At 40.5% G+C, this 26,286-nt stretch overlaps 1 protein-coding gene across 5 annotated transcripts in view; it reads right to left on the reverse strand.

Annotated features, from left to right (window-relative positions):
- TMX3 (thioredoxin related transmembrane protein 3) overlaps nt 1-25,405 on the reverse strand; it is a 66,103-nt gene extending 40,698 nt beyond the window's left edge. The window contains exons 1-9 of one of the 5 annotated variants that reach the window (XM_054018020.1): nt 24,893-25,027; nt 23,806-23,860; nt 18,300-18,339; nt 16,335-16,458; nt 12,191-12,236; nt 8,329-8,409; nt 5,640-5,739; nt 2,719-2,796; nt 337-403 (exon numbers count right to left, since the gene is read on the reverse strand). In XM_054018020.1, the coding sequence (XP_053873995.1) occupies nt 337-403; nt 2,719-2,796; nt 5,640-5,739; nt 8,329-8,409; nt 12,191-12,236; nt 16,335-16,458; nt 18,300-18,339; nt 23,806-23,860; nt 24,893-24,950 (649 nt within the window). In that variant the 5' untranslated portion in view covers nt 24,951-25,027. Of the gene's footprint in view, nt 1-336; nt 404-2,718; nt 2,797-5,639; nt 5,740-8,328; nt 8,410-10,626; nt 10,648-12,190; nt 12,237-16,334; nt 16,459-18,299; nt 18,340-23,805; nt 23,861-24,892; nt 25,030-25,288 lie in introns of those variants that run through there. The other 4 variants (XM_054018019.1, XM_054018018.1, XM_054018022.1 and 1 more) reach the window with 4 other exon arrangements.
- Between the last annotated feature and the right edge of the window lie 881 nt (nt 25,406-26,286).

Genomic DNA, 26,286 nt, shown 5'->3' on the forward strand with positions numbered 1-26,286 from the left:
TCATTGGCATGCCAGTAATCTACCTGTAACATGCAAGAGTACATTCAAGCAAAAAATGCAAAGCCAAATTTCAGTTGCTTCCATCTTTACTTCATTTATTGCAGCTAAACAATATTCTCACTCTTGTTCCATAAAAAAAAAAAAAAAGAAAAAATCAGAGAGAACTAACAACAGCAATTCTCCCTTTCTCTCCTTCACAAAAGAAAAGATTATCCAATATAAACCTGGTCAATCTTTTTAAAAATTTTCCTTCAAAAAGAATGCCTGTGTTTTGATTTCCCTCAAATATACTTTGAGTATTTTGCCTGTAGGTGAACAGAGCACACTTGTACTTACCATCATATACAAAGTAAGTCCCATCTTTGAAGACCACAACAGCAGGCAATTCAGGAAGTGTCACATACTAAAAGAGTGAGAGATGACTTTTAATCATCCCATAGATGATTAAGACAAGCATTTTAACTGCACAAACCTTAAACTCACCAGTCTGAAGTAAAAAAAACCTCAAATAATTAAACAGGACACTTAAATATTCTCTCAGCTTTGTTTCTAACACAGAAGCTTAGAAACATACTCCTTCACTTCCTCTTTTAACAATTTTATCTTTTTTCAATTCCAACTTTAAAAAAAAAAAACACTAATTTTATGTGGATATTACATTTTTGTTTAGATTTCCAATCTCCTAATTTATATTAGTAGTTTCTCCAGCACTAGGAACTATATTTCTTACCCAAAAGCTGATGCATTCAGTGAAGAGAAAACAAAAGGCTTTTGTATATCACATTAAAAAAAAGTTTTAGGAGGACGAGGTTAGTTTCTTGACAACTAAAGTTGTGGATTTTTAACAAGACAAGTATTTTAAATCTCTATCTCCCCCACACACAGGTGGCAATTTTAAAACAAGAAACATTTTCAGAATAAAAATGATGATATTCTTCTATCATACCTGAGAATGTTAGAAACCTGATTCTTTTTTGGTTTGTTTTACACTTCTTGGCTCCATTCTCTGCCCCCCAGGAAGCTCCACAAAGGGTAGAGGTGACTAAGGCTGTCTGGGGGCTGGTTTGGTCTCTGGCATAAATTACATCAGACTCATAAATCAGAGCGACCAGCTTTAACTCTACCTTCACTACCCTGCTCTAGAGCAGAGGTGGGAGTTGTGAAATAAAATAACGTACAATAATGAATTAGTGCCAGTGGGCAGGGTTAAAGTTTGTGTGAGCACTTTAAGTGAGAATTACATAAAATTTACACTGACTTGTTTTACAATTTGCTTATTTTCCTGTAGGATATTTTAAAAATACTATAGCTACTTAACTCTTCTGCAGTATACTCGTGATCAAAATATCTCATAGGGCTTGGCTTTGCAAATGTTAAACCTCGAAGCACTTGTGACTATACTGTGAAGTACGTACAACTACAGCAAAAGAAGGTTAGGCTCCTAACTAAACCTAATTTTCGGAAGTGCCATCCACCAATAAATTCTACTGAGGCTGATAAAAACTGCAGATGCTCAGCACCTCCAAAATTCAAGCAATAGGTAAATATATATAGATTTAGAAACCTAACTTTAAAGAACATTTTTTGAAAATCTTGGACAAATGACTTATCAAAGTTGTTACAGCGAGTCAGTGAAAGAACCGATAATATATACACAGTCTCCGGACTCTAGCCTCTAGAGGACGCCACCCTTATAACGTTAGGAAAATAGTGATGTAATGTGTTTTTTCTAGCTACAATAATTGTAAAAACAAGATGCAATAGGCTCAGTAGGCTTTAAATAGCTGTTTTATGAAAAATAATGCATTTATTAAAGTTACAGGATATTTCAAGTCATGAATCTCAAGTCATTTAGCATTGCAGACATAACCCCTTGACAAAACCACACCATTAAACAGATATGTTTTTTATACACTTCTCTATGCTAGTAAAGTAGTATAACATTCAAACCCCATTCCCTAGTATCAAGGGCATAAAACTGTCCTTTCCCAGCTACAAATGCATGAGACTTCCCATGTCTCAACTCCACCTTGGGAAATCTGATTAGCACATTTTGGCTTCCTTGAAGATTCTGGGGTTTGTCACTGGGACTAAGACAGCTCAGTTAATGAGGGACAACTGGGTATGAGAATTGGGCTTTTGCACCTGTTTCTTGGAAAAGTCTGGAAAAGTTCAGTTTTGGGTCCAAAATCAGTTTTGATAAATTAGATGATCTTGAAACTAGGATTATAACAAACTGTGTCCTGCAATCCTACTTATTCTATTTAAGTTCCTATTGCACGTCAATGCCCTCTCTGAAAAAATCATGTGGTCAATGCAAAACAGGACTGCCTAATCAACCTAACAAATATTGAAATAACAAAAAAAGTTAGTGAAACTTTTCAACTGAATTTCAAGCTATTATAAATGAATAACTTTATAGGATTTTTTCCCTCTTTTAAAGACAAGAGGTTTTAATATTGCTGGTGATCAATATGCTAACACGTAAATAGAAGGTAACAGAGTATTTTGTAACTGTAACTCAATTCCAAATCCATGTTTTCTCTATTAGATTCTTTATGTAGAAATAGTTATTCATTAGAGTGATTATTATTACTGACCAGTTTCCTGTAGTGTTTGATGTCAGAAACTGCAAGAATTAAAAGGCTATGGTTGTGCTAAATACAATTTAAATAAGAAGAGGAAGTAGAGTTGAAGTATCTGATAAAGTGAATTTACCTCAGGTAGCACCTCTTCTGAGGCAGAAAAAAAGTATGTATAGACAATTAGTTCTGAAGCAACTTCTATGTATTTCTCCTGCAAAAATAGAAACAAAGACATTTTTAAAAATTTCTTAAATCTTGGTACACACATTAACAGAAAAAAAGTATATCAAAACACAAACATTTTCCGTCTACTTTTTAAAAGTAAACTATAAAAAGACAATGTAACAAAATTAGAACAGAAAGCTTACCTGGGGCCCATCTGAATTGCATGTCTAAACATGCCAGTGTAAAATGATGTAGTTATGTTAGGGGCATCCCTTTTATAAAATACCTCCCCAGTGGGGACAGAACAAAAACTAGACGAGTAATACTGTTCCGTACCGTGATTCGGTGCCCGCATTGCTCTATTCAAACAAAGGAAAAAAACTTGACAGACCTCAGCATATCTAACTGGCTTATTTGGACTTGTATTACAGGAATAGTCTTAGACAAAGACAGTTTGAATTTTTCTGTATTATGTTCATTTTATTTTAAAACACCAAATTCAATTTTATTTTGGCAGTACGTAGATCTTAAACCACAAATGTCTACTAATAAGTAGGGCTGTCGATTAATTGCAGTTAATTCACGCAATTAACTGAAAAAAAAATTAACCGTGATTAAAAGAATTTATCGTGATTAATTGCACTGTTAAACAGAATACCAATTGAAATTTAATAAATATTTTGGATGTTTTTCTACATTTTCAAATATATTGATTTCTATTACAACACAGAATACAAAGTGTGCCCTGCTCATTTTATATTATTTTTATTACAAATATTTGCACGGTAAAAATGATAAAAAAATAGGATTTTTCAATTCACTTCATAAAAGTACTGTAGTGCAATCTCTTTATCGTGAATGTGTAACTTACAAATGTAGATTTTTTTGTTACATAACTGCACTCAAAAACAAAACAGTGTAAAACTTTAGAGCCTACAAGTCCACTCAGTCCTACTTCTTGCTCAGCCAATCGTTAAGACAAACAAGTTTGTTTACATTTACGGGAGATACTGCTGACTGCTTCTTATTTTACGTCACCTGAAAATGAGAATAGGCATTTGCACGGCACTTTTGTAGCTGGCGTTGCAAGATATTTACGTGCCAGACACATTCATATGCCCCTTCATGCTTCGGCCACCATTCCAGAGGACATGCTTCCATGCTGATGATGCTCATTAAAAAAATACGTTAATTAAATTTGTGACTGAACTCCTTGGGGGGAGAATTGTATGTCTCCTGTTCTGTTTTACCCACATTCTGCCATAGCAGCGTCGGATGATGACCCAGCACATGTTTGTTTTAAGAACACTTTCACAGCAGATTTGACAAAACACAAAGAAGGTAACAATGTGAGATGTCTAAGGATAGATACGGCACTCGACCCAAGGTTTAAGAATCTGAAGTGCTTTCCAAAATCTGAGAGGGATGAGGTGTGGAGCATGCTTTCAGATGTCTTCAGAGAGCAACACTCCGATGCAGAAACTACAGAACTTGAATCACCAAAAAAGAAAATCAACCTTCTGCTGGTGGCATCTGACTCACATGATGAAAATGAACATGCGTCGGTCCGTTCTGCTTTGGATCGTTATCGAGATGAACCCGTCATCAGCATTGACGCATGTTTTCTGGAATGGTGGTTGAAGCATGAAGAGACATATGAATCTTTAGGGCATCTGGCACGTAATTATCTTGCAATGCCGACTACAACAGTGCCATGAGAACACCTGTTCTCATTTTCAGGTGACATTGTGAACAAGAAGCAGGCAGCATTATCTCCTGCAATGTAAAATAACTTGTTTGTCTGAGAAATTGGCTGAACAAGCAATAGGACTGAGTGGACTTGTAGGCTCTAAAGTTTTACATTGTTTTATTTTTGAATGCAGTTATTTTTTGTATATAATTCTATGCTGGTAAGTGCAACTTTCATGATAAAGAGATTGCACTTCAGTACTTGTATTAGGTGAATTGAAATATACTATTTCTTTTGTCTTTTACCGTGCAAATATTTGTAATAAAAAATAAATATAAAGTGAGCATTGTACACTTTGTATTCTGTGATGAAATTGAAATCAATATATTTGAAAATACAGAAAACATCCAAAAATATTTAAATAAATGGTATTCTATTACTGTTTAACAGTGCATTTAATTGCACGATTAATTTTTTTTAATCGCGCAATTTATTTTTTTTTAATAACTTGACGGCCCTACTACTAAGTATTAGAGCAAAAAGGACACACACCATAAAGGTACACATGCACATTATGTTAGCATAATGGAAGTGATACAGTCAACAACAGTAAGAGTTTTAGAAATTTTCTGAGGATTTTGTTAAAATGAAGACCAAACACACAGTTTCTTTCCACCTAACTAAAGTGAAACTTATTAAGATGTAGCACAGAGCTTCAGTATTTAAAAAAAAATAAAAATGAAAAAAAAACCATAAAACCTATCCAATTAACAAAAAAATTCTCCCTTCAGTATAACTGTGCCCCACAGTAAATGCTACATTAAATAACTTTTAAGTTTAACTATTTTGAATGCATGGATTAAGTATGATTTTAAAATAATGTTTTACATTATTAGGACTGCAGAGTCCCACTACATAATGATTACAAGATGAGAGAGAGCACTCAGACCCCAGAGATTACCAGCATGTTTGGTAAACGTCCATAAATACATACATTAAGATAAAAAAAAGTGTGTATATTATGCCATTATCAAAGTAGTTCTAAAATTAGAACATATTCAGCTTCTTACTTACAATTACAATCTCTTTAAAATATACAATTACTTTTTTGCTTTTTTAGAAGAAATATGTACAAGTCACTTTAGACTACCTCTATAAAGATAAAGATAAAAAAAAATGAATTTAATGAAGTTTCAAACCTTTAAAGGAGATTCCCCACCAACATACAAAAAAAGTACACGATGCCTCTTGTGCACATGTTCAAACATTTGCTGGCTAGGAAGTGGCCGGATAAGAGGCCTGGGGAAAAAGGGAAAGGTGAAGAAACATTCGTTTTTTTTGAAAATTTAAAGAAAATATATAAGCTCATCTAAATTGTACAATTCTGACCACCCATTCCACAAGTCTAAATTTGAAAATGCTAGAACTCTGTATTTAAGAATAGCATATAGTGACCAGTGCTACAGTGCGATGGAATTTACCAATTATACCAACTCTTAGTAAGAAGTATTAAACAGTAATCCTGACACTATATGCAAGCCATCTGACATATGGTGTAATTATTTCTGAAAAAGGCAGATAAACGTGGGCATAGCAACTCGGGAATAGGGGTTTTGTAAGTGATTCTAGTTTGGAGATTACCAGTATTCATAGACTACTGGAAAGTACGGAAAAGTAGTTTAGGTCCTTGTCCCTATTTTTATGCTCTAAACCCCAGGTAAGTGAGAAGAGAGGAAATTTGAATAGTCCCAAGCAGAAACTTCTCTAGAAGATTCTGAGCTTGTGTGCCAAGGTTGCAATTATCCCTATGGGGGGAAATTCTTGTTGGCAATTTTGAAAAAAAAGAAAAAAAACCAACAACAACAACAACTATTTCCTTTGCTAGACTGCTAATAGTCCCAATAAAACTTCATATAAAATCCCCCTCACCTCCACTTTTTTTTTTTTTTTTTTGGGGGGGGGGGGGGGGGGGAATTGTGAAATCCTTGTTAATGCTGTATTTAAAATTTTACAATACAGGCTGTGCATTAGTTAATAATTTATACAACCCACAGAATTCATTTGCTGCTATTTCTCCATCTTCCTGTAAGTAATAGAACAGATAAATACTGCATCATCCCAGGAGAGCTGACGTGTGACAGTTAAAGAGAAAAAATAATTTTCTCAATAGCTCAGTTTAATACCAGTGACTCTTACACTATTCAAAAACATTTCATTTTATAATTAAAAAATAAAACTGAGTGGCAGAATATGAGCTTCTACCTGGCATAGCCCATATGATTAGATTTAGTGAAAGACCACTAACATCCTAACTAAACATACTTTTTTCAGAACTGCAGACGTAAATCTGCAAACTGTATGTGGTGGGGCATTTTTAAGTCTCTCTCTGACACCTTAAGTAATGTCCATTTCAAAAAACAAGTGCAGTCTCAAGGATCTATTAACAGGCATTGCATCATTCTGTTCAGTGTAACTTGTTCAGTAATTAACTGCTAATGTTGCATCATTACTGAAATCAATGTCGAAACACTTTACAAAATGTAACTACGGAGTTTAAGAGCAATTGCATCAGAAAAACTCATGTTACATTATTATCACCCTATAAAATCTCTTACAACCAGGTCAGTATGGCCAAAATATAAATGAAAATAACTACAAATGTATTCCTGTCTTATCACACTTAATTGTTTGAGAAATAATCACCCCAAGTTCACCTGAACTCTTTCAAGCCTTTACTAATGGAGTGATTTACAGTAACTCCTTGCTTTAAGTGGCTACTGAGAAAAGATAACGTCAGCAAAGATATGAACAAATGAAGGAATCCTAGGAATTTGCTATGGTGTTCATCACCATCCTATCTATTCCAGGGGTCGGCAACCTCTGGCACGCGGCTGGCCAGGGTAAGCACCCTGGCGGGCCGGGCCAGTTTATTTACCTGCTGATGCGGCAGGTTCGGCCGATCACGGCTCCTACTGGCCGCGGTTTGCCGTCCCAGGACAATGGGGGTGGCAGGAAGGCACGGCCAGCACATCCCTCACCTGTGCTGCTTCCTGACGCCCCCATTGGCCTGGGACTGCAAACCACGGCCAGTAGGAGCCGCGATCGGCCGAACCTGCTGACGCGGCAGGTAAACAAACTGGCCCAGCCCGCCAGGATGCTTACCCTGGCGAGCCGCGTGCCAGAGGTTGCCGACCCCTGGGTTAACACATTTTTGTTAATATACCTTCACACTCTACAAGGCAGCACAAATGGAGGGAGGAGACACAACAAAAAAGAACTAGATAAATTCATGGAGGATAGGTCCATCAATGGCTATTAACCAGGATGGGCAGGGATGGTGTCCCTAGCCTCTGTTTGGAAAAAGTTGGGAATGGGTGACAGGGGATGATTTCCTGTTCTGTTCATTCCCTCTGGGGCACCTGGTATTGGCCACTGTTGGAACTATTAAATCAGATGGGGTAAAGATTAGGTCTCCACTAACTGGGTCGTAGGAGCCAGCCAATACAAAAGAGTTTTGCAGAAATACATGCAGAAAGATTGGCTTACTACAGTCTTTACTGAGGAGTCCACTCACTGTTTAATACGTATTCCATTACTGAATGACCCCCAACTCACCTCCACTGGTTAGTGGAGGTATTTAATCTATTTCTGGGCTTAACTCAATTTTCTTTACAGTTCACATCTAATTCAAACTATAATAAATGAACAAGATTGATGCCACTGATTCTAGCAAAGTAATTGTAAGAATAAAAGACTACATTAATAGGTCTAGCATCTTTCTATCAAAGAAGCCCATCTTTTGGCTCTCCTTTGAAAAAATCAAATGGGGCAAACTCAACAAAACTATGTAAGTCACTGGTATCTTCAAAGAAGATTATAAATACTTACCCTGCTACTCTGTTAGCAAATTCAATTATATCCTCTTTGGTTCTAGGTCCTCTATAGTTGTATGCCAAATCACCTTTTAAGCTGGAGGGGGAAAAAACCCAAAATCCTGAGGCATTGCCATTTGTTTCATCATCTTTGTTCATAACTAAAATAAATCAGTTAGCTGCGTATGCAAAATCATAGCATCCCCATATTTCTAATATTCAATCATTAGTAAGTAAGTGCTGAGCAACTTTATTTTTCAATGCATTAGCCAAAAGAATCAAATCTTTAAATAGAAAAAGTATAGTTCAGTGGCACAGTAAAATATAATTAGAATGAGGGAGGAAAAAAAAAAAAATCACTCCGCACTGTTTGCCATCTGAAAATAAGTTCTGCTGTATATGTTGGCTACCAGGTGCTTTCTAATGACAATATATTAGAAATACAAAAACTAGAGAAGATTTGCTCTCAGACTATGAAAAAGAACTCAGCATTTAGACCCCATTATTAAATATTAAAAATTTCCATTTATTACTCCTTATCAAAAAAGCCTTAGGATATCCTTTTACTATTTGAAAAAAGCAAAATAGAAAGGCCAAATGGATAATCTGCAAAGGTTTTTTAAACCTGAACGCTCAGTTAATCCTCCCTCCAGTGAGGCAGACAAGAAACAAATATGTTACTGTATGTAACTGATGGGGGAGGATCTAACTTGCTTTTATTATCAGAAAAAATATTCAAGTAAGATTTAAGACAGTGAAGAATAATAGGATTTCCTTTAAAAAAAGAATCCATCTGGGTCAGTTACATTATTTTTTGGTGTCCTTAAGATCAATTTTCTGAGCCTGAATATGTCATGACGACAAAGTTTTTCACCTGCAGCCTGTAGCAAGCTACAATATTTCAATGGCACAACCCTTGGGAAATATAACTAAAGAAAACCAAAAAGCAACAATGGGATCTTTATGACAACCAAACATCCTTTGATAAGTCCAACACACATGGGGAAACAAAGAATTGTAAGTCCGACCATTTCCCAAATTTTCATTTTTAATAACTGCACTTGAAAAATTAGAGAAAAATACAGTTTTCTGTTTTTACTTTATACCTTTAATAGCACTGTGTGTACAGTCACTTTCACAGCAGTTCGTTTCCCTGGCTGTATGGGTCTTTTCACACATAGCTAGGGCCCTACCAAATTCATGGTCCATTTTGGTCAATTTCACGATCATAGGATTTTAAAAATTGTAAATGTCATGATTTCAGCTATTTAAATCCGAAATTTTACAGTGTTGTAATTGTAGGGGTCCTGACCCAAAAAAATGAGTTGTGGGGGAATTGCAAGGTTATTGTAGGGGGGTTGCAGTACTGCTACCCTTACTTCTGTGCTGCTGCTGGTAGCAGTGCTGCCTTCAGAGCTGGGCCGCTGGAGAGTGGGGACTGCTGGCTGGAAGCCCAGCTCTGAAGGGAGAGCCGCTGTCAGCAGCAGCGGAGAAGTAATGATGGCACGGTATGGTACTGCCATCCTTACTTCTGTGCTGCTGCAGGTGGGGCACTGCCATCAGAGCTGGGCATCTGGCCAGCAGCCCCTGCTCTCCAGCTGCCCAGCTCTGAAGACAGCGCAGAAGGGTGGCAATATTGTGACCCCCATAAAATAACCATGCGACCCCCTGAAACTCCCTTTTGGTCAGGACCCCCACATTGAGAAACGCTGGTCTGCCCTGTGAAATCTATATAGTATAGGGTAAAAGCACACAAAAGACCAGATTTCACGGGGGGAGACCAGATTTCACGGTCCGTGACACATTTTTCAGTCCCTACACAGCAATATGGGACTGAAAAGTCATTAAAAATGGGGAAATGCAATCAGAAAGTCAAACACTGGCAGGGTGACTCATATATAGGTTTCATACCTGAAACTGTGTTTAATTTGTCAATGGGAATTTACTGGATTTCAAGTTCATGATGTCCCTTTAAACAATATTTTATGAGACTATGGATTATTTATACTATTATACAAGCTTGTTTCAGCTTAATTAATACTCAACTTACTTATACCACCACTTTGTTTAACAGCTTAGTATTACAGAGAACCTTAAATGTAAATGAAAAATAATTAAAAAAAAATATTATCCAGTTCAGCATTGACTGATTCAAAACTGGCTCCAAAGTGAATTGTCATTTTCTTTTCCTGCTTCTTACTGGTATCAGCTGTTAAGATTTTTTTTGTATGTTTGTTTGTTTTCCTTTACAAAGGAAAGTGAGTGGTAGTGAGGATTGATATATAAAAATAAAATACAGGAAAGGTCAACATACAGCTTAATTGTTGGATAACCTCGAACTCTTTTGTGACGTTGCACTCCATAACGTTTTATGGAAACATGCTTATGAATGTGAATATGACTTAACTGGAATATGCTTTATGCAAAAGGTCTCTTTTAAGGTATTACTGCAAAGCTTATAATCTACTGCAGGGGTCGGCAACGTTCGGCATGTGGCTTGCCAGGGTAAGCACCCTGGCAGGCCGGGCCAGTTTTATTTACCTGCTGACGTGGCAGGTTCGGCCGATCGCGGCCCCCACTGGCCGCAGTTCGCTGTTCCGGGCCAATGGGGGCGGCAAGAAGCCGCGGCCAGCACATCGCTCGCCTGCGCCGCTTCTTGCCAGTGGGGGCCGCGATCGGCCGAAACTGCCGCGTCAGCAGGTAAATAAAACTGGCCCGGCCCGCCAGGGTGCTTACCCTGGCGAGCCACGTGCCGAACGTTGCCGACCCCTGATCTACTGAGTATGGTCATCCTATTTGTATGCATGTATCATTCCTGTATCTGAAGCTAAAAATATGAAGTATAACTCTGAGGTTCTATTGTAATTATGCAAAGCGTGGGCCATTATTGGTGGGTTAGAATCTTGATGGCTCCCACTGACTAGGACAACTGGTTGTGGAAGGTTTATTTACCTGCAAGTCTTCCTGTGTGCGTGTGGGCCAACCCATGGGTAATGAAGAACGAGGTCTTACAGTGACATGTGACCACGTCACCTGATAAGAAGATCCATCTCAAATCTGGTACTTTTCTATTTAGAAGGAGGGGTGGGGACCCAGAGACACACAAGATTCCTGCCTTGTGCCAAAGCTATGAAAGGGGGTGGAAGAGAACAAAGGAGGCTTCCAGTTATGAGAAAACCCCTAGTTTCCACCTAAGATGTTTGCTAGAATTAACAAGAACTGTATCGGGGAAAGGATTGGGCCCAGACTAGGAAGAAGTCTAATCTGTGAAAGAAGCTTATTGGAACATCTCTGAGGGTGAGATTTTACCTGTAAACAGTTTCTTAATGTATTAGGCTTAGACTTGCGTGTTTTTGTTTTATTTCGTTTGGTGACTTATTTTTTTCTGTCTGTTATCACTTGAAACCACTTAAATCCTACTTTTTGTACTTAATAAAATCACTTTTGTTTATTAGTAAAATCAGAGTAAGAGATTAATACCTGGGGGGAGCAAACAGCTGTGCATCTCTCTCTATCGGTGTTATAGAAGGCGGACAATTTATGAGTTTACCCTGTAAAAGCTTTATACAGTGTAAAACAGATTTATTTGGGGTTTGGATCCCATTGGGAACTGGGTGTCTGGGTGCTGGAGATAGGTGACCTGCTGAGCAGTTTTTGGTTAAAGTCTGCAGCATTGGGGGCGTGGACCAGACCTGGATCTGTGTTGCAGCAGGCTAGCGTGTCTGGCTCAACAAGGTAGGGTTCTGGAGTCCTAAACTGGCAGGGAAAACGGACTCAGAGGTAATCTCAGCACGCCAGGTAACAGTCCCAAAGGGGTCTCTGTGACCAAACCCGTCACAGTGATATATAAAAATATAATACAGGAAAGGTCAACTTACAGCTTAATTGTTGGATAACCTCGAACTCCGAATTCAGAGGCAATGCCTGAAAGACACATTTGGTTATGTTTCTGTTTTCCTCTCATATATGCAAAAGAGGAATTACATGGTTTGTATAATAAATGCTGTTTAAACAAAAAGCGGATTGTTTATTTTAAACATGCATATGTTATTTTTCTAACCTCAAAATCAGTTCCAATGATTATTCAAAATTAATTGAATTAGTCATTTTATTCATTAAGTAGAAACATGTTAGAGACTCCATGTCATGAAAATGTAGCATACATGCATACTAGTAGTACGTATACATGTCAGCTAACACACAAAATACTAAAAAAAGTAGTAGTGAGACTAATATTTCCTCTGTAATCTCTATAAACCAACAGCAACTAGTTAGTGATACACAGTCCGACACAACTGTTGGGACTCAATGAACTAGAGTCCTGATTTGGATTTCAGGCAGACTGAGAAAGTGGTAGATTTTTTTAGGAAGGGGAAGGTCTGATGTCCTCTGGGCATCCTGTGGAGACAGATTTAAGGCTGTGTATTTGTTTTGTGAAGCACGTGTCACCTTAACTCAGCATTTCCTGTTTTTTTGTACTGCCAGTGTCATTTTTGTCACAAATGAGATAAGTCAAATTCACAGCTACATACATGTGGCTAAATTTATGTATACAATGTACAGGACAATTGAGTAGCAGTACTACTACTACTACTACTACGAGTAGTGGTTCAAGTCCCCAAAACTGATGTGGTCATTGCACATAATCTTATTTGGGACAGTGTCAGCTACAGCAAAAGACAGAAAACAGACAAGTTTTTCTTGACCCTGAGAGAGGCTCTGGGTGGTATCCACCAACATCAACACATCTGGACCACGGCTGTCCAGAATGTATGACACTCTGCAACACGTTTTGGCATGTGCTCAACTGGGTTTCCTCTTCCCCCCCAAGCATATGGTATTGCTAATGTCATGCATTCAAAAATCATGAATTTTGCATAAACCATAAATCATGAGATTTTTAAAAACATGTATATTTCCATTCTTTTTATTTGCTTATTTGGTTCTAAGCCTTTAGAGTTCACATTTTTAAGCTTCTCTCTTCAAGTCTGGAAGCTAGAAACTTATTTCTTTTTAAATGAAAGCTAGGATTCTCCCATAATTACAGGACTCCACAAACCAGAGCTTAATTTAAAATACACCAAATAAACTGGCAACACTAGCATTGTACTTGCTTTTTGCTCCAGTGTCCATACTTCAGTGGCTTTTTTGTACTATATTTTATGGGATTGGTTAAAGCCTAGGGGAAGAGGGTACCACTGAATGTGACCTATTAAGGAAGCCAGATCTCCACGTCCACCCCCACCTCCAACCCTTCATCTCACCATTTTAAATTAGGACTAATTCAATAGTTGTGAGATTTAGGGATGTAAATACAATTTAAAAAATTAACCGTTTAAATGATTAAAAATATGTTGTTTAAACTGTTAACTAATTAAGCAGCTGGGGCCAATCCCACTAGCTGGCGGGGCTGGGGCCAATCCAGCTGGTGCAGGGCCACTGGGATCAGCCGGTCAGCCTGGGGGTAAGAGTTAAGGTGGGTTAACCAGTAAGACTAATGTTTACCAGTTAATCAGTTGACCGGTTAACCTTTTACATCCCTAGTGAGATTTACTGCTACCTATGTTTTTTGTGCATCTTTCAGGACATGCAAGTTTGCAATACTACTCTGCCATTAGAAGGTAGTTAAAATGCCATTTTTCCAGGCCTACTTTACTGTCAACATGGCCACTATGTATTAATAAAAATGTCTTGCTGTCAACAATACGCTGGTACACTTATTTCTGAAGCTCTTAGCTTAACCTCAAGCAATCTGGGCTGCTTCATGTACTTCTAAATAGCTTGTTGAGTTTTAGTGAATGCCATATCCGTCACTACCACCTAATTCCAGGATATTTCCCCAAAACTAAATGGCCATACCTCCAGTCTGCTCATTTTGTGTGGGATTTTACTCTAAAGGATGCTTGCCACAGCCTATCATGCTAACCAATAGTGTGTTATTGTTTCCTTGTACTCCCCCCATATGTCTGCACCTGTTGGGTCCTGTCTTATACTTTAAACTCTTTGGAGTAGGGACTGTTCTGTGTTTGTACATTTAACACAATGGGGTCCTGACTGATGACGGAGGCTTCTAGAAGCTACGATAATGCAAATATCTGCTGACTCACACGGGACAGTCGGGGCACCACAATTTTCCATACAAACAATGTTACCTCAAGAAATTAGCAAATCAGCAGCAAAAACAACATTATCAAAAGTGCTGGTGTTAACTCGGCTCCTAAGTCCCATCTTCAAAAGAGACTTAGGCCCCAAGGAACAGAATTGCCATGGTATCTAGACACCTAAAGATGCAGGTAGGGTCTGGGTGGGACCTATAAAAGCACCCAAGACCAAGTAAACAGGAGTTAGGCATGTGCAGTCATGAAGTTTAAGGCCAGAAGGAACCACCAGATCATCTAGTCTGACCTCCTGTGTATCACAGACCACCAACACCCCCAGCACCCACGCCTTAAACCCAACAACAAAAATTAGGCAAATTATAACAGCCTGCAGGAGACTAGACTATTATGTGCCAGAGGGAGAGAACAGGAGGGACCAATGTGCCACAAAGGCCGAGGCCTCTGCAATGGCAGGGAAATGATTGAGATATACCCACATAAAACAACACATGCTACAGAGGAAGGGACCTATCTGAGCTGGTAGGAAATTCCTTCCCAAGCTCACATAGGGCAATAAGTTAGACCTTGAGCATGTGAGCAAGTCAGCCAAGCACCTAAGGGATTAAATGCTCAGTGCCACTTCAGAGCCCTGGCCCTCTCACCCTCAACATCCCATCTAAATTGCTTAGGCATACTTGAAAAATCTAGGCTTTTGCTTGGCGCCTATCTGCATTTTCAGGCACCTAAATATCTTGGTAAATCCTGACATTTCAGCCTAAATTTCCTTTGAAAACAGGACTTAGGAGCTCAAGGCACATAGGCACTCTTGAAAATGTTACCCCAAATCCCTATTCATGTGTGAAAATATTGCAGCTGGCAAACCCAGAAGTCTTTCAGAATCTAAACAGAGGTTTACTTCAATCTGGGACAGTCAGAGATGATTCCTGCAAAGTATCTGCTTGTGGCAGGGCTGTTATTTCAAGACCTCTTTCACCATAAGGATAATGAGTTGTTGAGAGGTGAAACTGAACATTGTAGTCCTCTGTCCCGTTACCCAAACTGTAAAAACTGCAAAATGAATTGTGGTTCTACAAGCAAGGTAGGATAGTCATCGCAAAGTCAAAGTTTTTGAGATACTGGTTGTAAGGAGTGTTTTGTTTAAGTGTGCATAGCAGTTAATTTGTGTAACACTTTATGCTGTTGGCGTGCTTACCAAAACTGCATTAATTGATCAAGAGCAATATACTTGTAAAATGAATGAATAAAGCCAGAAGCTCTTGACTAAGAGGTTTCTCACTAGTTTTCCGCTGATCCCCAATCCCCCTCTTCCCGCAAGATTGATTTTCAATTTCTACACACAACGGTGGAGACATACAGCAATGAGAAGGTGGACAGAAATCTGCTGTCTAGTGAGGCAAGGATTTCAACAAGATGTGTATAATAGCTTAAGGATTGACCATGCGAAAGCACTTTACAGTTCTGAAAGTGCAAGTAGATCTACCTGGCCTAGTAGTAATCAAGTAAGGAACCTAAAACAGACAAGTTGTACCTTATTATGGTGGGCTCCGTAAATCAGATCAAGCACCTTATAAAGAAATTAAAGAAACTTATACCAAAGATAGCACTTTTCAGGGTCCTACCTTCTATGAGGTTACTCCTCTTTTCTTATTTGTTTTAAGTGTATAAGGATCTGAGGCTTTGGTTGAAGGGGGTAAACCACAGCAGCATGAGTTGAAAAGTCACTAACAGTGGGATATGATACATTCACGTCTTGGTTACTTACTGCTATACTTAGCCAGCAGATCCTTCAAGACAAGTGCATTTGTTTATACGATACAGTCTTTTTTTTAATAGTAATTCTTCTGGTTGTTTCATTTTCAAAACTAGTTGACAACAAAACTATGCCTACACAACACATACTTACTAGAATAGGAAGTCGCATCCATCTTCCCAACTTTTACTGGAGAACCACTGCTTCTCATCTCTATACCAACTTCATTCCACACAGGCTCCAATTTCTTGCAATGGCCACACCAAGGTGCATAGAACTGAGAACAAGTCAGAAGTGTGGCATTAAACAGAATCAGTGAACTCTGTATAAAAATGGAACTCTCAAGCCACACATTTGGAAAACCAATAAATGTTGCCAAACAGATAATCCTCTCTTGGTTTATAAGGACTTCTTCAAATTCAAGTTTTTCACTCCAGTTTTATGAGCAAACTGAACTTTCATGATTTAACAGTGCAGAACCAAAATGAGTACTTCTAGATGCTATATTAATGTAGCAATTCCTGTCCTGAAGGATATGTAGGAAGATTTTCTAAAAAAGAGACCTACTAATAATTTATATTTCCCTTCAATGCAGTGCTCCTGTCTATGAAAAGTCACAGGACAGAAGCAGACTATGTAATCTTATCTTCTAAAAAAGTGTACCTGGAGGGGGGGAAAAAAGCATCACCTGGATATAGTGTCTGATGGGTGACTAGATTGATATCTGTATAAAGGAATTTGAGCTTATAATATCTCTATTGCCTGCCAGAAAAGCCTATCTGTTTGGTGGAAGTCTCAAAACAAGAAGCAGATTACCATGACTTCAGATTTCCAAAGGAAGCAGAGTATTGAACACAAGGAGCAAATATCTTGTAACCATAAACATTTATGTCATAATATTTGTATTTAGTAATGTGTAGTAGATGGGGATTTGGCAGAGCACCTGCCCTTTGAAAGCACAGTCCAGTCCTTCTGTGTTCCTGCCCCAAGGGTTTCCAGTCCTTCCCTTTAGCACAGAAACTTCGTTGTGGTTGGGTCTTTGAATAGGTAAGGTCTTTTCCAGAAGGTGTCTCATCCAGGTGAAGACTCCTGGGATGGTAATGTCCTTTCAACGTGGGTAGAAGAGCCCAGGTCCATCTCTCCACTGGGCTGTTCCAGGGCACAGTGGTGGGCAGCTACACTTGACACCTTGGAGTGCTAAGCCACTGCCCTCCCCTGGACCACTTCCTACCAAGTCTCCTTTTGTTTCCTGAATAACTCACTATAATCAAGTCTCTGGCCTGCAAACTCAGTCGCTTTCCTCTCCTCCGTGAGTTTGCACAGGCCTGTGTTGCCAGATTCCAGGGAATGAGCTCCTGGGCATTATTTTCCTTTCAGAGCAGCCCTCTGCTCCCTCTGAACTGCTCTGCTCTCCTTTTTAGAGCACTGCCTCCAGCTTGTACAAGCTTAGCAGGTGTAGCCTGGGCCCAGAGCTGTTCCTTAACCCCGTGTTCTCTAGTGTGGGGTTTGTATATCCCATCACATAGTGTGAACCAACTCCTATTTCCTTCAGAGCCAGGATGCAGCTGGGAGAATTCCTTCCATCCTTCTATCTACCAAGGACTTAATCCTACACTCACTGAAGTCAGTGTTGAAGGATCACGGGCCCAGGAAATCGATTTCCCAGTTGAGAAGGGGGTTGGTTTTGCCTTTGTGGAAATTACTGATTCAGAAGATACTATATATAATTTGCCACTTATTTCTCAACAAATATGGTTAATATGAGCTATTTGGCAACTGTATTCAGCTTGTATAAACCTTACTTTGAATTCAACTTTTGGTTCTACACCTAGTCTTATGTTCAGTATTCTCTAGTTCTAACACTTTCCAAGTATATTAGACAGTAAAATAAATGATTTTGAACAATGAACATGATACAAGAGCTAAAATCTGAAGTACACGCATTAGCACGTACAGCTATGGGATAGTGGTTTTTTGTTTTGTTTTTTAAAGAGGAAAATGAGTTCTTCCAATATCAATTGTGTAGTATATTGTGGTTCTTTTATTTTTTAAACAAAATTAATGGAAAGCTGTTAAGTTTCAACAAAGTGTGAATCTTAATACTTCTCACATACTCACATCTACAAGCCAAATGTCATCTTTACGATTGTCTTTAAATCTAGAAAAGAAAAGCACAGATTGTAACACGTATATACACAAGCACACAAATACACTATTTGTTTCTGAAGGAGGGGGACAAAGGGACCTGGTTTAAAAAAAAAAAAAGAAAAAGGAAGAGACGATCAAAGCAAAATATGGCAGGCATATTAAGCCCATCAGTTTTTTTACTATTAAAATTCCTTGTGTATTTCACACTGCAGTGTATAGTATAGTATTAGTCCATCAACACCCTTTGCCACCAATGAAAAAGAAAAAAAAAAAAAAATCCCAGAACTACTGAAGTAAGGGTAAATGACTATAGGAAGAAATGGTTTGCCAATATGCAGATTTACACTATATAACAGGTTCAATGGTACAGTGGACTGGAGTCTGTTTTCAATCACTATAACATAACTTTTTACTGCACACACTACATTTAGCCTAATGCATTTCCCCAAAATACTACTTCAAATTAAACTGTAATTCAGCTCTTCCTCTTTTCCGGAGAGCTATACATGCTAAGTAACATACACAACCAACAATAATGTATACACTAAAATATCCTAGATTAACTTTCTAACTAGTTTTCAAACTCAGAGTGACCTTTATATTTGTTTGCTCAATACTGTAAAAATCTTGCAGCTAGCCTAGTTCCATGTTGAAGTTATCAGTCATTTTAACATAACCTCAACATTTACTTTACCAAGACTTTAACATCAAAGAACACAAAGTTAAGATAGTGAACAATACTAATCTATATTTTCTGGCCTTTATTTAATGTTAGAGTAATGACTGACAAGATAACAAATTGACTAGTTTTAACAGTATTGTAGAGTTTGCATTAAGTTGAATGTGAACTGGAAGTCTATTACATGGCTACCAGGGAAGTCCTTATGAAATACACATTTTAATGATAATTGTAATCATTATAATAGGTTTAAAGTAGTACCTAACAAGATGAATTTTGTATGTATTTATGAGTCTATTTTTCTTGTCATTACAATTAGATGACAATGAGAGCACTTACTCAAAAGTTATTTGTGAACTGAACTACAGTTTATGATAGTGAGGACCTAACAGCATTCAGATCCAAAGGTAACACATTCATGCATTGCATAGTTTCCTTATTGAAGTCTGCCAACACATCTCAGTTTTGGTTGGCAATGCCCTTGCTACCACAGCTCCAAGCTTCTCCCAAGGAAAGATCACTAAATGCATCTAGTTGTGTAAAACACATTTGTTCTATGGCTTGTGTTAGGCAGAAGGTCAGACCAGATGACTGTAAAATCTGAGTCATAATGGTCTAGGGGACAGATCACAAGTCTGGAAGCTACAAATTTAGGACCAAACTAGTGCAAGAAGAAAACCAGGGATGAACTTGGTCTGTGAAATGCAAGTAAGTTGAGATTTTGTGATGGCTGTAGGCAAGCAATATGAGACCACCATAGTCACATACGACCTAGAACATGGTTTCATCTCATACACCTACGGAGAAGGAGGCTGAGTTACCTAACTCACTATACCACCTAGTTTTCCCTCCTTTCACCTTTTAATTTTAAATAATCAAAAGAAACCTTAAAAGCAAGTTTTAAGAAGCTGACTAAATGCTTGGGGAGGGAAAGAAAAGATTCACCATTTGCTTGCTGAAGTGCTATCTTTTAACTATATTTATCACAGCCATAATGTTATGGCTGAAACACTTTATTTAGCCCACTGCTCTGAGGTATTGAAGCAAATGCATGTTCAAATGTCTGGAGGAGGCTGGGGGAATTTAGTACAACCTGATCAGACAGTTTATTGAAAGAATCAAACATGAAACAAAGATGCTGACTGAGGATTTGAAATATCTGATTATGTTAAAGAAGCTATATAAAATGTGTGCAGTTTTTTTTTAGCCACACATGCCTCATTTACTCATTTTACTGAAAATCAATTTTACTATTGTTTGCACTGTAGAGCTAATGAAAGATATACGGTAGGTGGATTCTATTGTCCCTTGTGCATTAAAAATATGTTGGCAACCTCTAATTATGAAATCTGAAACATTGGTGATGATGCAAGAAGCAGAAAGCAACAGTTTGATTTTCAGAGCCCAGGTTCTGTTTGCAATTAGAATACATCTTCTACAACTTGTAATCTGAGAATTTGATATAGAACCCACTCCTGCCCCCTCCAAAGCAGCTACAGACATTTTTCATATATATTTTACTTCATGCAACCAAAGCATATGGTTCTATTCTACTCATATGGAATATTAAGGCACATGGTCAAAGATGTGAATAAAAAACAGCGGATGGCAGGCCACAAAAATCAAGCAAGTGAACAGGAAGAGGATGCAATGCAATAAGCAAGTTTAATTTCCCATTCAGACCTTGGACTGCTACCCTCACACACTTTTTTTTTCTTTTTTAAGTACTGAATAACATCTTCACAAGAGGCTAAAGAGACAAGAAATTTCAAAAATATATTATAGATCATTTTAACCTATGTTACGAGTAGCACTATTTATGCCATATTACTTTTTTCATTTCTCTCAGGTTGACCTGAAAAGAGCTCTGTGTAAGCTCAAAACCTTGTCTCTCTCTCACCAACAGAAGAAGCTGGTCCAAAAAAGGTATTGCCTTACCCACCTCCTCACTCTAAAGAAAGTCAAGTCAGTTTCTCATTCAAGCCCTTAATTCTACACTATCTGAAGGGAAGTGTTTGTTGAGAAACAATTGATACCAATGGAATCTAAACAACTATGTCAAATCAAGTTCTACAAAGCTTGTTTGCACAAAATTTAAGTTTTGAACCATATTTAAGTGTCCTTTTTACAAAGAGATGGACTGGCAAAAATATAAGAGCTGAAGTCTTATATTTTGATATTCTTATCTTTGTCAGTTTTACATTATTTAAACTTAATTTAGTTTAAATTTCTAAGAAAGAATCACATTATATAAACTCCCCCTTGCCAAAAATACCTTTCATAAATGTGTATGAAATTTGAAAATGCATTTTATAGAGTCCTTGGTAGAAATTACGGTAGATATTTAAAATTCATATTGTTACTTGTGTTAGACTAAATTCCTGTGAGATCGTGCACATTCTCTATAGCAGGTAGCAACTTTTCAACATTAGTATTATTGACTGTTACTTCCAACACTAAACTTTATAAATCCCTAGTAAATACTATTACAAGCAGTGAGTGCTTGAATTAGGCAAAAGCAAAATATTATTTTAACCCAATGTAAAAAGTGTTTCAAACTTTTTTAAAAGCCTTAATTATGAAGCATCTACATAGTTGTTCCTGACCTGACACATAATAAACCAAATTTCAGCCCAGAGAGAATTTTTACAACTAAATTATAATACTGTATTTTCAGGACCATGTAAATATCAACATAGCATTATATAGTCATGAATAACTCCATAATACCCAATTACAGTTGTCATAGGACAGACAGTAAATCAAGCAGCAAGAGTAGCATGTGCTACAGCCTGGTAATTTATTAATCTACAGCGGGGCGGAGAAACTTTTTGGCCTGAGGGCCACATCTGGGTATGGAAATTGTATGACGGGCAATGAATGCTCATGAAATTAGGGGCTGGGGGGGGGGGGGGGGTGTGAAGGATTGGGGGGAGGGCGTCTGGGGTGGGGCTGGGGATGAGGAGTTTGGGGTGTAGAAAGGCACTCTGGGCTGGGACTGAGGGGTTCAGAGGGGGATCACAGGTTTGGGGTGCAGGAAGGGGCGCATGCTCCGGCTCAGGGTGCGGGCTCTAGGGTGGGGCTGGAGATGAGGGGTTTGGGGTGCAGGAGGGTGCTCCAGGCTGGGACCGAGGGGTTCGGAGGGCAGGAGGGGGATGGGGCACGGGAGAAGATAAGGAGTGCAGGCTCCAAGCAGCTCTTATCTCAAGCAGCTCCTGGAAGCAGTGGCATGTCCCCCCTCCGGCTCCTATGCACAGGTGCAGCCAGGTGGCTCTACGCACTACCCCATCCACAGGCACCGCCTCTGCCGCTCCCATTGGCCGCGTTTCCTGGCCAATGGGAGCTGCAGAACCAGCATTTGAGATAGGGGCAGCGTGCGGAACCCCCTGACTGCCCCTAAGCATAGGAGCTGGAGGGGAGACATGCCGCTGCTTCCGGGAGCCATGGCACGTGCGGAGAGGGGCAAGCCTCCAACCCCGCTCACCAGCGGGAGCTCAAGAGCCCGATTAAAAGGCCTGACAGGCAGGATGCAACCCCCGGGCCATAGTTTGCCCACCCTGATCTACAACCATTCGATAAATGTGTATGATAGAGAATCTAATATAGATAACAGGGATTGGGGAAATGGAGGTTACTGACACACACATTCAGAGAACTTCCTACAGATGCTGTTTTTAGGCCACACGTACCAATTTTTTAATACAAAATTCTTCTTTTTTCAGCTAAGTAGTTTATCAGCAGATACCCCTTTTTAAAGAAACTAGTACACTGAAGCAAAGTGATCTAATAGACTGGGAGTCTAGAGACCTAGTTTCTATTCCCATGTGTGCCACTGGCCTGCTGTGTCATTTCACCTGTTACCCCTACCATCCTTTTTCTCTCTCACATAATGAGGATGTAAGCTCTTTGGGATAAGGACCATTTATTACCAATGTCTTTGTATACTACCTAGCTACCACAATGGGACCGCTATGAAGTACTATAATTCAAATAAATAAAAACAATGCAAAGCTTTCACCAATATTCTACTTTCGTAAACCTTTGCTGTATATGCACTAGTACCTGCGGTTGGACTTTTGACAGAAACTAAAAATGTTTACCCTTCATACCTTCCAGTTATTTATAAGAAGATATGGCACAGATTTGTGGCCCTATACCAGCACTTGTTTGATAAAGAGCCATAACATACACATTTGGACAACTCATGGCTTATTAAAATAAGTTTCCCCAGGCTCTGAACTAGAAGTTGTCAACACTTTCAAATACAGATATTTGCACAATCCACTAAAGGCTAGCAGATACTGTAGGAAACTTCTACTAAAAACATAGAAATCAAGCAGTGCTTTCTTTTAGGAGCTGTTTCACAAAAATTCTCTAGCTATGAAAATGTGCTTCTTCCTCACTCCAACCCTTGACCAGATTTGAACGTACTACCATAGTTAGAAACATGGGAGGAAAAAAGCATGTTTATTACTGTGTCTGTTTATTCTTATTCTTCAGTCTTCCAAACTGATGATCCCTATTCACAGCCTCTGAAAACAACACGCAGCCTTTGCAAACTAAGCCATGCTCACTGTGCTTCAACTTACTAGTTATGAGGTGATATTTATACAAACCACATCCTTTTCTTTCATGCATTTCATGGTTGCTACTAGAGAAAGAAACAAGACTTATTTAGCATTTTCGGCTGAGTAATACCACAGAGCACCAAAGCAACAAAGGAGCAGCACCTCCATGAAAACAAACAAAGAAATACCTAGACAACATTTCATGTGACAATAAAATAGGAGTACTTACGAGTCATCCAAGTCTTCCACAAAAGCTGCATCTAAAGTCAAGACAAGTGCAGCAGCTGTCAGGAAAAGGGGAGGGGGGAGGAAAGGTAGTAAGTAGGTTGCAGGACAAGGTAATGGCATTTACCCTGATTAATTCATTGCCACTACTGTCCCCTCCAATCGCTCCCCTCACCCATTACCCTCTATCATAGGGACGCGCTGCAGGCACCTCTAATATGCCCCATACTTATGAAAATAATCTAGTGCCGTTTTTTTCAAAGTTCAGGTCATGACCCAGTAATGGGTCGCGACATTTAAGGCACTGGGTCGCCTTGCTCGATACTCAGGGATCCATGCGGTTCTGGTCTCCATCGTCAACCAGGACATTAAAAGTACTGTCGGCAGTGCTGCCCAGTTAAGGGAGGCTAGTGCCTTCCTGTTCCGACACCGTGCTGTGCCCTGCAGCGGGTCCAGCTTCTAGGTAGGGGGGCCACGGGGCTCTGCATGCTGCCCCTGCCCCGATCACCGACTCCGTGTTCCCACTGATCGGGAACCAGCCAATGGGAGCTGGAGGGTTGCCTGCGGGCAAGAGCCTAGGAGCCGAACCTGCTGCTGGCCGCTTCAAGGGCTCAGTGCGGTCCCCAGTGCCAGGACACGCGGAAAGCCTGCCTCTATATCCCTACTGTGCCATTGACCAGGAGCCGCCGCAACCCCCTGCCCCAGCCCTGTGACCCACCCCCAACCCAGAACCCCTTCCTGCACCCCAAACTCCTCATCCCTGCCCCATCCCAGAGTCTGCACCCCTATCCCAGAGCTCTGACCCCCTACCCCAGCCCTAAAGCCCCCCAAAACCCAGAGCTCCTCCTGCACCGCAACCCCCTGCCCCACCCCTGAACTCCCCCAAACCCAGAGCCCTTCCTGCACCCCAAACCCCTCATCCCCAGCCCAGAGCCCCCACACACTCTGAACCCCTCATTCCTGATCCCACGCCGCAGTCCTCACGCCCACACCCCAACCCTCTGCCCCAGTCCTGAGCCCTCCCACACCCCAAACCCCTCATCCCCAGCTCCATTGGGTCGCAGGCATCAACAATTTTCTTCAGTCCTCACCCCAAACAAGTTTGAAATCCACTGCTCTAGTGAATTTAGCCAGTCTGCTTTGCATCATGCTTGGTCCGACCACTTTTATTTGGAGGGTCTTTGCCCCGTCTCCTCCGCAACCCGATTCTCTTCCCTTTCATCCCTCAGCCTTCCCGCCTGCAAGAAGCTTTGGGGCAATGACTCCTCCCCCCAAACAATCCTCCCTCCCCCCCCTTTCCTAACATCCGCTCCCGCAAAGACCCCTCCCCTACATTTCCTTCCCCCATCACTCTCTCGACTCCCCATCTCGCCCCCCCAGGCCCAGCCACGAGCTCTCCCCACCCCCCCACCCCGCGCGCACGCGCCCCCTGTCCCTCCCCCCGCTGGGGGGTCGCGGAGTGGGGAATGACGCGCCCCCGGGTTTACCTGCTGCCCACATGAGCCGGCACCGCCCGCTCGCCGAAGCCATGTTGACAGGAGGACTCGGGAAAGCAACACAACTTCCGGCCGGCGGGGGAAACCAAACCGCACGCGGCGCCCCGCAAGACGCCCCGCGCGCAAGCGCAGAGAGGACGGGGGGCGGGCGCCGCTGGAGGGTTAGGCCACGCCCCCTCAGAGCCTGTTCCACTCCGAACGCCCGGCGCGAGCTGGACCTGCTGGCGGCTGCGCCTTCCTTCCCGTCCCCGTTCTCAGTGCGCGGGCTCCCCGCCAGCCCCCCCGGGGAGCAGAGCGGAGAATCCCCCCTCCCCCCAGGCGTTGGTACCGCCTAATGGCAGTGGGCGTTAGTCCCCAAAATCACACGCACGCCGCTAACGTGAGGACCGCCTGCGGCAAAGCATGCAGCCGAGAGCTGACTCCTCGGCCCCTGCATACCCGCGCTCCAGATCAGAAAGAACCAAACCATCCCTTCCCCGTATTGCTGCTCTTGAGCTCTCCCCTTTCTGCATTGCGATCAGAGTCACACACGCTCTGGGTTCTCACTGCATTCACCTGTGCAAATTGTTCCAAAGGCAGCATTGTTCTCTGCTGTGATGGTTTGGTTTCAGACACCACAGTGGAGTTTGTCTTAATTAAAAAAAAAAAAAACTTTTCACTGAGACTTCTTTAAAAAGAAAAGTCAGAACCCATGATGGGTAGGCCAGTTGGAGAAAGGAGATTAAACATTTCTGTCCGAGAGAGCAAGGGTGCCCAACTTTACAGGGCAAAGTAGGCTCCAGCAAAAAGGGGACGCTGCAGCAGTTCTCAAACTGTGGATGTTGTGACCCCGTTTTAATTGGGTCACCAGGGCCAGTGTTAGATTCACTGGGGCCCAGGGCTGAAGCCACCCCAAGTGACATAAGTTACACTGACCTAAGCACTGATGTGGAGGGCTTCTCCCACCAACAGCTGTAGCTGCTTCTTGGGGGTGGTTAATTAAGTAAAGG

The sequence above is a fragment of the Malaclemys terrapin genome, chromosome 2, assembly GCF_027887155.1.
Source record: "Malaclemys terrapin pileata isolate rMalTer1 chromosome 2, rMalTer1.hap1, whole genome shotgun sequence".
Classification (NCBI taxonomy): domain Eukaryota; kingdom Metazoa; phylum Chordata; order Testudines; family Emydidae; genus Malaclemys; species Malaclemys terrapin.